General features: G+C 46.7%; 1 protein-coding gene across 2 annotated transcripts in view; it reads right to left on the bottom strand.

Annotated features, from left to right (window-relative positions):
* Positions 1 to 8,071: 8,071 nt before the first annotated feature.
* The window catches only part of arhgef39 (Rho guanine nucleotide exchange factor (GEF) 39), a 28,638-nt gene continuing 24,551 nt past the window's right edge, over positions 8,072 to 12,158 (bottom strand). The window contains exons 9-12 of one of the 2 annotated variants that reach the window (XM_067254514.1): positions 12,031 to 12,119; positions 10,163 to 10,301; positions 9,827 to 9,942; positions 8,072 to 9,358 (exon numbers count right to left, since the gene is read on the bottom strand). In XM_067254514.1, the coding sequence (XP_067110615.1) occupies positions 9,319 to 9,358; positions 9,827 to 9,942; positions 10,163 to 10,301; positions 12,031 to 12,119 (384 nt within the window). In that variant the 3' untranslated portion in view covers positions 8,072 to 9,318. Of the gene's footprint in view, positions 9,943 to 10,162; positions 10,302 to 12,030; positions 12,120 to 12,158 lie in introns of both variants that reach the window. The other variant, XM_067254513.1, reaches the window with a different exon arrangement.

The following is a 12,158-nucleotide window of genomic DNA, read 5'->3' as shown; positions in this document are numbered from 1 at the left end:
ATGTATCAAACCGCTACATTGACATTAACTTGAGCTACCACTAAATAGCCACTTGCACATCCTTGACCTTCACCCAATGCGGCAAGCCTGGTTTGTCTGTGAGTAGTCTGGATATCCTATTTATAACATGTTTTGTTGTTGCCGTGCGAAACAGCTTTGCTGCGTTAGGTAGGGTGCCATTTTAGAGCTCAGTACCGAGCCAAGAGAACACCATACACGGTTCTTCGTGTTCCCCGCGTGTGAAGTGCAACAGGTACCAAACAGAATGGGACTGTGCATGGATGACGTCAGTGTGTAGGGCTGCTTTTCACGCTCCTCCTCAGCTGAGTGCACGCCACTTGAAAATGGTAAAAATCCATTAAGGGAGATGTCATACCTTTATTTTCATCCAGACTCTATGCAGCCAGGCTTGTCAAGGGCTGCAGAATAGAGAGCTGCACTTCCAAGTTTAATACGAATATGACATGGAACAGAAACAGTGTTAAAACCTGCTTAAACAGCTTCGAATGAGAGAGAGCCTTCGGACTCATTCGTCAACATATTCTTGTTGAGTGTTCGACAACAGTTTTTCCTCAGCGATGAGGTCTACAATCAATCTAATCCATAATGTCTAACTGGGTCTAGACTAAGCCTCTGGGGCTGACAATAACAGTACTTTACAGTACACAGGAACCTCCAACCCGCGTTGCCCTTTGCTTTGTGTCATCGTGGTTTAGAGGTTGATGCTGTCGTTGTTCATCTTTGTTATGTCTTTTCCTGACCACAATTGCTTTCCTCGTATGAACTTGGTGGTAATGCAGGACTGTGATGTAAAAACATGGACCAAGGGTATGCATTCATCTTCTAACATGACAACTTGGAGGCCAGAGGTCGACAAATCACCAAGGATGCAAAATCCAGAGCTCATTTCCAACCATCCAGCACTATACTTTGTCCTCTCCGAGAGAACATCCATAGGCTGTAACTAGGCTAATAGTGTAGTTTTAGCAATGACAGATGCTCTTTGGCGGCCATGTGTGGGTGTTTAGGCTGTGCTTCAGGAGATAAAGCATGAGCCTGTCTGACAAGCGGAATCACCACTTAAGGACTTATTACAGTCTGTAAGCTCAAGTATTCGGTCAGTCTTCAGTCAGTATTACAGCCACTTAAAAAAACACCTTAAAAAGGTGAACAAGATTAGACTTGTCCTCCCATTAAACAAGTGCACATTGAACTGATCCAAATGCTTCTAGAAGTATTTGTATATATATATATCCATAGTGTTTATACCTACAGTACCCAGTAACAGCAGAATTCCTGTACCTTGTCATGCTGTTGGCACCGGTGACGTTGGACTGAAATATAATCGTCGGAACGAACTAAGGGGTCGTCATAATAGATGGATGACCTTTGCCTTGATACCTCCATTACCGACATCCATACCAATTAACTCCAGATCACCTGCAGAGGCAATATGAGCAGATTACTGCTCCTTCTCTGAGCACATCTGAGTCATCAACCCAGCCCCCGAACAAGATACTGTCTGAATAAGAATTAGATCCAGCGTTCTGTTCTTTCCATATACAAACCCTCCCTTCACACTACCGTTGCCAATGAGCCACTCAACAAACCTCGAGCCAAGGACGAGCAATATTTTGCTTTGCTTTCCAAACCAAGCGGGATTACTTTCGCGATATTTCCCACTGTTTCCATAGTGACACTAGCCTGGTCCTAACCAGACCCTCGTACATTTCATTTGTACAGAGGGTCTGGGAGCGCTCCATTGACAAGCGTTAACTTCCTTGAAAGCGGGTACTCTGTTGAAGTTTAAAACTATTGGATCTGCCCAGAGCAACTGTCGGAAAAATTGAAGATGTAACTTATTATTCTGTATAAAATGATTTAGCTTTGTGTGCAAAGAGAGGCCTACCCCCCAAATGTGAACTCTGGGTAACACTAGGCTTACTTAAACATAGGGGACCTGGGCTTGACCACTATCTTACTGGAGAGGCCATAAAAGAGTTAATCATATGGTCAAGCTTAAAGGGGTCAGAGAGCGCACACACGCACGCACACACGCAAGCACGCGCACAAGATCTATGCAAGGAGCCAATGAAAGAAGAGCCATGGGACATTTGCATGCCTTTGTTTTAACCAATGACTGTCGAGCGGTTCTGTTTAAATAGGTAGCTAGCACAACATGCTAGCGGACAAACTTTGTAGCACCATGGAATGTGATGTTTTGTCTCCTTGCGGCCGCGAGCAAGTTCACCGACTGACTGCAATGCTTGATAAGATTAATATTTCTGACAGCAACCTTTTCGCACTTTCCACATTTGAGCTGGAACAATTCCATGTCATCTGTATGTTGAATAGCGGTGTACAGTATGTTATTGTTTTTGCAGGCCTGCAGATAATAAGCTAAGCAGAGAAGCACTAATTGCTCTAAATGTCATGAAGAACGGTGCTGCTGGGTTGGTTGTCGACCGACATATGGAGACTGAAGTACAGTACAGGGCAGCTTCTGGCTGCGCATGGCGCCGTCTGATCTTCCATTGATGACAGTTGCTCAGCTTGGTGCAGGGGCAGCTCACGTCACCAGAGAGCGCGGCTCAAAGGTCGCCTGGCGGGCAGGTCACCAGGGGGTTGCCAGTCTGCATCAGTCCTAAACATACCGAGCAAAATGTGGCCCTTCACATACGAGACTGTTAGAAACACGAACACAGCAAAATAAACATCACCCGCAATAAACCTTAACAGATTATTTCCCTTTGTGCGCAGAACGGTTCGAGTTCAAGTTCCCAGAGGAAGCAATCCCTTTTTTTGAGGGGGGATTGGATCTTGGATTGGACGTTACGGTGAACGAGGCCCATTCATCACCATTCTGTTGCCCATCGATGCAGACTGATATGTGGGTCTCTTTTTGGCTCCGGCCCTGGTTTGTGGAAGATGAATGTGTCAGCCAGGGCCCACAGATGTGGGTCAGCCCAGGGAGGGATGATGATGGGACTGACTGGCCAAGCCACTGTAATCTATTAATGGAAATGTTTCTGAGGCCTCGGGGCTGGAGTGAAAACAAAACAGTTGGAATGGTTGTTGGAAAACAGAGTCAATAGATGTAAATAATGTAGAACAAACACCATATGAGGAAAAAGGTAGAAGGAGAGAAAGAGAGAGGGGAAAACGAGAAAGAGGGAGAAAGAAAAGAGGGAAAATAAGAAGGAGATAAAGAAAGAAAGGAGAGGAAGGGAGGGGGTATGTACCGATTATGCAACTGGATCTCACAGACGAAATGTGAAGGCCGGGAATAACTTGGGGGTTATCGCCCATCTGAATACATATTTACTAGATTAAAATAAGCCTGGGATATAAATCCGGGACAAAAGGGGAAGTAGGGGCCAGTGGTTCCTAATCAAGACCTGAGCAGTGAGGTGGAGAACAACGAGAAAGCTAATAACAAGGTCTAAGAACGCTACGTGCCAAACTTTCCCATGTAAGGGATGCTTCAGGCATGTCTGGGTTCGAAACAGATCTGAGGTGGGAGAGTATTGTACAAACATCAACATTTTAAGCCTGGCTTCACGTGGAAGGAATGCTAACAGGTAACACCACGCTGCGTCTCCTCAGGCCACCGCCTTCCTTCCATAACTCTGGGTGACGCAGCGTATCACTTTCAAAGGTAGCGGAATTTTCCGGGTCTGTTGACTGTACTTTGGAGCCAAGGGCCACCCTTAAAGAGCCACAAGGGCATCCAAGGTAGGGGATAAGAGGGGAATAAAACAAACAAAAAGGGAGGTTAAGAAACACTGCTGTGGCATTAGACGAGTGTTGTCATAGTAAACAGTTTGGTCCCGGGATAGAGAACACAATCCCACTCTCTGCTTATTATCCAAGCTTTAATAATATCCTGTGAAAAAGGACGCCTGCTCTCCACCAACATTGACAGCGGTGGAACGGAGAGCAGTGAACACAAGCACCACGGAAAGATAACCCCAGTATTTATTGCATCGTTTGACGTAACATCGGAGGAACATCTGCAGAGACTTTTCATACGTGCTCTAAGGCTCGAAACACTGTGATGTCAGAGAACTACATGTAAAGTTCACAAAACCTGGGGAAGTAACATACATCTATGATACAGCCTTTGGCGGTGGTTACAGCACACAGATGCTTGGAAGAGCGCACACACGCAGGGCGATGTCTGGGCCTTAAATCTCAGCTGAGCAGGTGATTAAACCCAGTGTTTCTGTTGCATTCCTCAACACCCATCTCCCCTCCTTAATAATTTACAGGAGTCTCTACGGAAACAGTTTTTCAAATGTTCTTCCATAGTTTACTCCCAAGTCAAACTCAACATAAACACAGGCCAGTACAAGAGGTTGGCCGGCCTATCCAAACCCTATATTAAGAGTGAAAGGTTGTCTCACTGACGCTTCGAGAGTTAGATTCTCACGTTTACATAGGGTTCTTGAGGTCACACGCTTCGAAGAAACTGAGATGATGACATTTATATATCAATTTTCAAAGACAGAATGCTGACCTGGCAACTCTTCATCTCTTCATTTCTGGGGACAGTGAGAGAGTGGGGTAACCAGTTCTGGCTAGGACAACATTTTCTACACCATAACTTTTACAACCTGTTACACAATGATTGCCAACATTTTCGCCACCACAACCTTCATCAATGATAGTGTATAATGAGTGGGGTAGTGCAGTTTATGCAATGGGACACTCCACATTTCCAAGGGTAAGGGGTTCATCCACGTGACTGTGACTTCACTCACGCCATGAATAATGGCCCTACACCCTAAAAACACAAAACTCTTTAACTGTTCATGTCAACAAAACGTCAAGCCATTGCCCAAAAGGGGACACAGCATCTCATAGACTTGGCACGGATCCTGCTCCAGCTTTCAAAACACTGACTTGTAAGGTCTTGAACACAGGGAGGCGGAGCAGTTTTGGGAAGACAGCAGGTTGTTCTGGAAGGTAAGGAGGTGCTCCCCCCATTCCTCAGCCAGCTATAGGGAGTCAGGTGGCTGAGCGGTGAGGGAAACGGGCTAGTAATCCGAAGGTTGCCAGTTCGATTCCCGGTCATGCCAACTGACGTTGTGTCCTTGGGCAAGGCACTTCACCCTACTTGCCTCGGGGGAATGTCCCTGTACTTACTGTAAGTCGCTCTGGATAAGAGCGTCTGCTAAATGACTCAATGTAATGTAAATGTATAACAGCATGTGAACCACATATGCTGACACATGGTTCCAACAATGGCGCTCAACCACACAATAGGACCATGTGCACCTCGTGTTGTGCTGTTCGCAACACGTATGCTTTTCGCCTGCGATTTTCTTCTTGAAATAGGGTCCCGACAACACGGGGGTAAGTGCAGCAGAGCAGACAGTGTCCCTCTAACACACACACACACACAGAGACTGGGGGTTTCTAACAGGTATCGACCGTCCAATTACATCTCTCGAAGTGAGAGTGTGTTCCATTTGGGACAAGGGGTGCCATGACACTAGTGTAACACTGCTGCCTCTCTACAATGGCGTGATCGCCCCCATCCAGCCAAGATGGAGGCTGAAATCTATGGCAGAAAATGGGGCTGACAAGACTGATTTACAGATGGGGGGAGGGGGGGGTGGGGTGTTAGTTACCGTAGGGCATGAAACATTTTTTCTCTTTCTCCTTCCTTCTACTCCTGCCCAGTTATTGAAGCCATTTCTTAACCGCTCTTCCCCTCCCTGGGGCTGGCGTCGAGCAGGTTGCGATGACACACTAAATCACGTAGGACGTCCGCGCGGCGCGGCTGAGGCCAAAGCAGAGTTCACAGGAGTTTCAACATGATGGATAGAGATACGGTGACGTGAGAGATGAGAGGGCCTATCCCGTGATGGTGGGGGGGGATGATGATGACGAAGATGCAGCAGCCGGCGCCTTCGTCGAGCCGCACCGTGCGGGGAGCGTCTGAGGTCAGCCCACTTCGTCACGTACGCCACGTACGCGGGGGGCGGTTCCCCGGTGTGCACCCCTGCAGAGGCTCCACTGGCATTCGACAGCATCTAACAGACACAACACACTCACTGTAAAAACAAACAAAGCCACTGATCATTATACTAATGCAAATGTCAAGCTTGCACAGTTATTTTATTGGCCATTATTTAAGATTCAGAAGAGAAAACCAGGCTTCCCGAGTAGCAGGGGCTGTTTTTTATGGAATGTTGACGAGCTTGCTTGCATGCACAAAACATCTTTACTCCAGTCGTAAGCATTTGGCGCGGAGCTGAATCAGACCTGATCTGCAGAAAGGTAACTCTCGGTCATCAGTATACAAACGGATAATTTTGTTGGCAAATCACAAATGCTGAGCACAAGCAGCCCGGTTGGCAGACAGACGCGTTCTCCACCGGTCTGCATTCTGCAGAGGTCAAAGGTGAAACATGACACTGTGACGGAGAACAGAGCTTCGGTATTAAGACAGAAATGAACAATGTTCTCAGCAGATAGGGTCTTATCTCTGGTGTGGACAAATGACCATGAGGTAAGTGGGTAAAGGGGGATAGGGAGGGAAGGCAAGAGACTGCATGAGAGGGAGAGAGATAGAGGGGGTGTTACGGGGACTAAGAGCGAGTGAGCAAGACAGGGAAAGGTTATTGGTCTCCTCTTCACCGCACATGAGGAGAAGTAGCAAGTGCTGCCATCTGGTGTATCTGAGGGGTACTGCAGCTTGGGTAAAAGTCCATAACAAGCGGGCAGTCTTGGCTTGTATGTCTGGTGCTCCATCACAGAAAACAGCCTCCGACGAAACACCCAAAAAAGGTACTTTCAGACACTGGTGGTCACAAAAACAAACTGCTTCTATTATCAGCCCCAATCCTCACATCCCAGACTGACCAGTCGGTTCCACCAAGCCTTCCAAACAACAATCTCTCCACTCCAGTCATACACCCCAACGCTATTCCCAAAACAAGCCCGCTGCTTACATAACATGGTCAGCTTAGCTTAGGCTGGTTTGATGACATTGAGTCGCCAATCCCCTTCATCAAAAGATGCAGATTAAGGACCTCTTTGATCTCTGATGGAGGCAGAAAAATGACTTAGCATGTTGTATTGGCCTAGGTCCTTCTGGATTTCTGACACAGAGGAAACATCTTAAAAACCAGTAGGAAGCCACTGAGAATGTTCCGGAAGATTTTTTTTAAACAAACCAATTAAGAATCCAGACAGAAAGGTCACGGGTAATCAAATGTTTTGTGATAAGGCAGTTGGGGGTTACAGGTTCCCTACATTGGTCATGCTGACGTCCTGCACAGCAAGACTGAATCCTGTCCCTGGTAGCAGAACTTCCTGCAAAATAAAATACTTCCTGCAAAAAACTTCTACCAAACATTTGGCGAACTCAAAACCATAAACATCGAAAGTAACATTCCATTAATGAACTGACAGAAAGAGAGGGTGGAGGGTAACAAATCATTGAGAGAAATGACTTGTAGGAAGACGGACGATTTAAAACGTAATAAAAAAAAAAAAAGACTTGGACAGTGTTGGATTAAAAGGAACATTTCGGCCTGTTGACCACTTATCATCTAGCTTTTAAAAATAGAACAGAGTCCGTCTCTCTCGATAGTGGTCTGCATATAGAACCATTGAATATTTAAAATGTCTTCATCAACATCACCTCACCTTTCAGTGGCAGGGCAGGAGAGGGGGAGATGGAGTGAGAGAGATACTGCAACAGTTTATCACGCTCCTTCCGACTCAAGATTCAAGCATAATAAAAACGTATATTACATATTCATCAACACCCAATGGTCTCAACTGTCGCCCTTCTCAGGTTATGGAATTAACCTGTCGTTGATAACGTATGCTTTTTATGTTGACGGTGTACTAGGATAGATTTATGGGCAGTTTAAAATAGGAGGGACCCTATATTGAAGCTTAGTGGTCTAACATGACGGTGGATGTTCAGTGTAAAACCCAAGCCATGTACCTCCTATATGTTTGAACATTTCAAAGTCTCCCCCTAGTGGGTGATGAGTGAACAGCAGTGCTATAAAAGAAAGGTGTTTCGGTAGACTGTCAGATCAGAAGTTTTATTGATACATTTCAATAGAGTATTTTTGTTGACTTTGTAACATTTTTCAAGAGCAGCAAGACAAGAGTAAATGATATGCTGATTTTTTTTTTCTTTTTTCAAATGTGTTAAAAGCAGCTTAGCTGTAAAATAGAATGAACAATCTTCAAAACAGATGTCTGTTGATACTCTGATTTGTAAGTGTTGATTATAAAATGGATTCATATCATGCAACCTTAGATCTAAAACAAAATATTGAATCAGTAGGCAATCACTCAACAGTTCAAGCACAAAGCCCCTCCATAAAGTAGTAAAATATATCTTTTAGTAATCAATAAATGACCAAGTAGTAGTAATTCACTTGAACACAGTGCAGCTGGCTTGCAAACACTCATTCAATTATTGCACTACACATCCCATAACTCCCAAAGACTTATTGCTGTATAAAATGTTAGGTCGGTTACACTTGGCAAGCACATATATATTCTATATACACACAATGGAAAATGCAGCAAAGTGAATGACAAATCATTTAAATCTACAGCATAGTGCTGCAAAAAACGCCATCTGTCAACCATGTAGGAAGTACTGTCTAAAACTTGATCCTAAAACCATAGTCAGGTGGAGTCTATAACGTCCATGAGGAGTATCTCACAATGTCCAAAATGGATGTTTTGGCAACATCCAGTTCAGAATTCACAATTCTACATTCATAACAAATCAAACTTTGGAGATCAATTCTTTGATTGTTTTTGACACTGAGGCCAAGCACACAACAGAGCTCCCATGCTACGGTCCTACCTTCAGCTCCCTGACACCGCCTCTTTGGTAGCAATATTAAAATGCTTCAGATATAAAAAAATGACAAGAAAAGTGTTACTTAAGAGAGACAACTTACATCTGTGTCTTTTGGCTTGCGTACAAGAGTATATAAATACATAGGTAAGCTATCTGCACCCTGATAGTCACATTGAGTCACCTGGCTCGAATAGTTTTTAAAACGCTTTCAGAAACATGCTTTCAAATACAAATACGTTGAGCTTTTTGCTTCAAACCTCCTGGAGTGTCAGCTCTCAGGTGAGCTTTGGGACTGACCCATCTGCTTAGTTGGGCAGCCTAGATAAGCATTTGAAATCCTTAAAAAACAGTATTTGGACCCAGGTTTCGATTTCTTTGCATCCCGTCATATCCACCGATACCTCTTCTCCACCCCCAGGTGGCGTTGTGTGTATGGCGGTACGGCAGGTCTTCTGGTCCGACGCCCCTCACAGGATGACGCAGGTGGAGCCGGCTGGCTCTGGGACACTGAGGAGAGAGGGACGAGGCCGAACCTATCATACTGCACTACAAATCCCGGCCAAATTCCCACTGATGACTTGCCTCAAGGACTGGTCGTTTGTTAGAGCACTTGAGGGTGTACCTTGAAGGGACAACCTTTGAGAACAGTAGCTACTCTATGCGATTGCTCCGTTTGGACCTGAGCCCAAGGCATGCAAACTCAGTGGCTACGAAGCCTCTGTTCACTGCTGCTGTCCTCTAACAGAATCAATAGAATATTGAGCGTTATTTAATCAGTAACTGATCTGGAGCAAAGACATGTTAACAAGCAAGCATTGGCCTACACTTCACCTAAATCACCGTCATTACTATAGAACATCCATCAGTATCGTACAGAAAACACAGCCACGCGCCGGTTTATAGAATATTCCCTTCTTGGGTTTCTGCTCTGCTCTATTGCTCCCTAGGGAGGGGTCCAAAGGTTTGGTCGCGTACCTCTCCGCCGGCGCGTCAGCTAGCCTCATCCTCTTGCTGGCGCTGCCCTCTGGCTCTGCCGAGGCAGGCTGGGGGCGGCCTGGGGTCTGGGCACGCTCTCTCGCCTCTCCACTGGTCTGGGGGTTTAGAGACAGAGACAGAGAACGTGCCGGACTGAACGCGTGGAGGATGAGATTGGTGTGAGAGAAAGGCCAGTCAGAGTGTTAGTGTGAGAGAGAGACAGAGAGTCAGAGAGAGAGAGACAGAGAGACAGACAGAGAGAGAGTCAGAGAGAGAGAGAGACAGACAGAGAGAGACACAGACATGTTAGACAGAGAGCGTGTGCGGGTGCCTGACCATGTTCCGCTTCCGTCCAGGAGTGACAGGAGGAGCAGGTGTGACAGGTGTGCTCTGCTGGCTGTCTGGGGCTGGGCGGAGAGGCCTCCTCGTCAGCTCCTCTCTCTTATGGACCACCGTGTTCCTGGACTTCAGCTGCCTGCTCACACACAGTTTAACAACATGACTGGAAGTCACCAATATGGCTAACCAAAACAATGTTGACAGCATAACATCACTTCATGTTGACATTATTTATAAAGCAGTTGGACGGAAAGAAATTTGAGGCCCCTTTTTAGGGGGTGAAATGGTCAAATCCAGCCAGGCATAGGCAAAACTCCTCATGGAATATGTTAAAAACAAGACGGAAGGTTTCTGGTAATACTCCTAACTTGTCTCCCCCCCACTCTTCATAATTTCTCGTCAAAGGACACAAAAGGAGCCTCAAAATAACAGAGCGAGCCACTTCCTCTCCTCTCAGCGACACAGACAATCGCTCCGAATTGACTTGCATTCTCTTATTCCCTCTCTCTCGTGACTATTGACCCCGGCCATTGATTTGATACTGCAGAGAGGCACAGTGGACAGACGGTGAATAGGACTGTCTGACTGTCTCTCTTTTTGTATATGTGTATGTCTATACACGAGTCTGCCAGTCTAGAGTGTCTCTCTCCCAGACTGTGTTTCTAATGATGCTTCTGTCTCTCTCTCTGTCTCTCTCTCTGTCTCTCTCTCTGTCTCTCTCTCTGTCTGTCTGCCAGCATGCCTGCCTGTGTGATTCTTCCAGCCTGTCTGTCTCTCTGTGTACACTACGGACCGCCTGACTTCCGGTGCTTTCCCAGAAGGCTGCTCTCTGCTCCGGGTTGGAGGATAGGGAAGCACACTTTTTCACCTTGCATCGATCTGTGCACTGACTGAGTCCCCTGGCTTGAAACTCTCTGTGTGTGTGTGTGAGTGTGTTTAAGAGAGAGGGAGTAAATGAGGGATGTAGAAAGTGTTCCCCAATGTGCTTTCTGAGGCAGTACATTAGTCAGAAATCTCTATATCAGTAATATTTTTCTGATGGTGACTGGTGCTGATGAACAGACACACATCTTTGATTCGTGACCTGACAGCAATCAAATGATATTGAGCAGAAACAGGATAGTCTTTGTAGAGGAAAACGGAAAGCAAAACGGTTGAATTACCAACTTGGCTTTAGAAAGACCGGTGGTCGAGACACGGCAGAATCAATCCGAACCAATACTTTAAAAGTCAGAAAACCTCAGGTCTGTGGAGAATATGGCGTCCACACACACACACGTACACACACGTACACACATGCACACACACGTTCCCATACCACGTCTGACAGTGCATGCCCTCATCCCCAAGTGTGAGCCCAGATGACCCCTGTCCCTTCGACCCATCCATTCTTCACACCTCCACCCTGGCTAATTACTCTCCCCTCTAGGCTTAGGAGACCAGGAGGGGGTCCAGCTCAAGACCGGATCCCCCGTGTGGCCTGCATGACAGGGGTGGTAAAGTCATTAGTGTGGCCAGGCGGTATGGGCCTGGGCCTGGGAGGAGGACAGGGAGGCCTGGGTGCTTGACCCCCCAACCCCACCTCTTCAGGGAGGCTGACCTGAGCCCGGCCACTGATGATGCTACCGGGACAGGCTAGGCTGGGGGAGGAGGAGGGGGGGGGAGGAATCGATGACAATGGCAGATAGGTCGTCTACAGTAGGAGGCAGGCTCGGCTAAGTATGAGTGTGTGTGGTTATCCAATGTCTGCGAGGGAACAGCCCACAAAAGTGTCTCGTCGTCGTGTCAAGCAAAAGGTCCCATCTCTTCCAGAGTGTACGCCTGTCTGTCTGTGTGTGTGTGTGTGTGTGTGTGTGCGGACGTACCCCACAGCGGAGGACAGGCTGCGGTACCAGTCGTTGACGTCCTCCTGGTTGCAGGACATCAGCAGCACCTGGGCCCTGGGGAAGGTCAGCTGGAAGGGGAGGACAAAGAGAGAGAGATGAGGAAGAGG

The sequence above is a fragment of the Osmerus mordax genome, chromosome 17 (assembly GCF_038355195.1).
Source record: "Osmerus mordax isolate fOsmMor3 chromosome 17, fOsmMor3.pri, whole genome shotgun sequence".
Classification (NCBI taxonomy): Eukaryota; Metazoa; Chordata; class Actinopteri; order Osmeriformes; family Osmeridae; genus Osmerus; species Osmerus mordax.
This window is presented reverse-complemented; position numbering and strand designations above follow the sequence as displayed.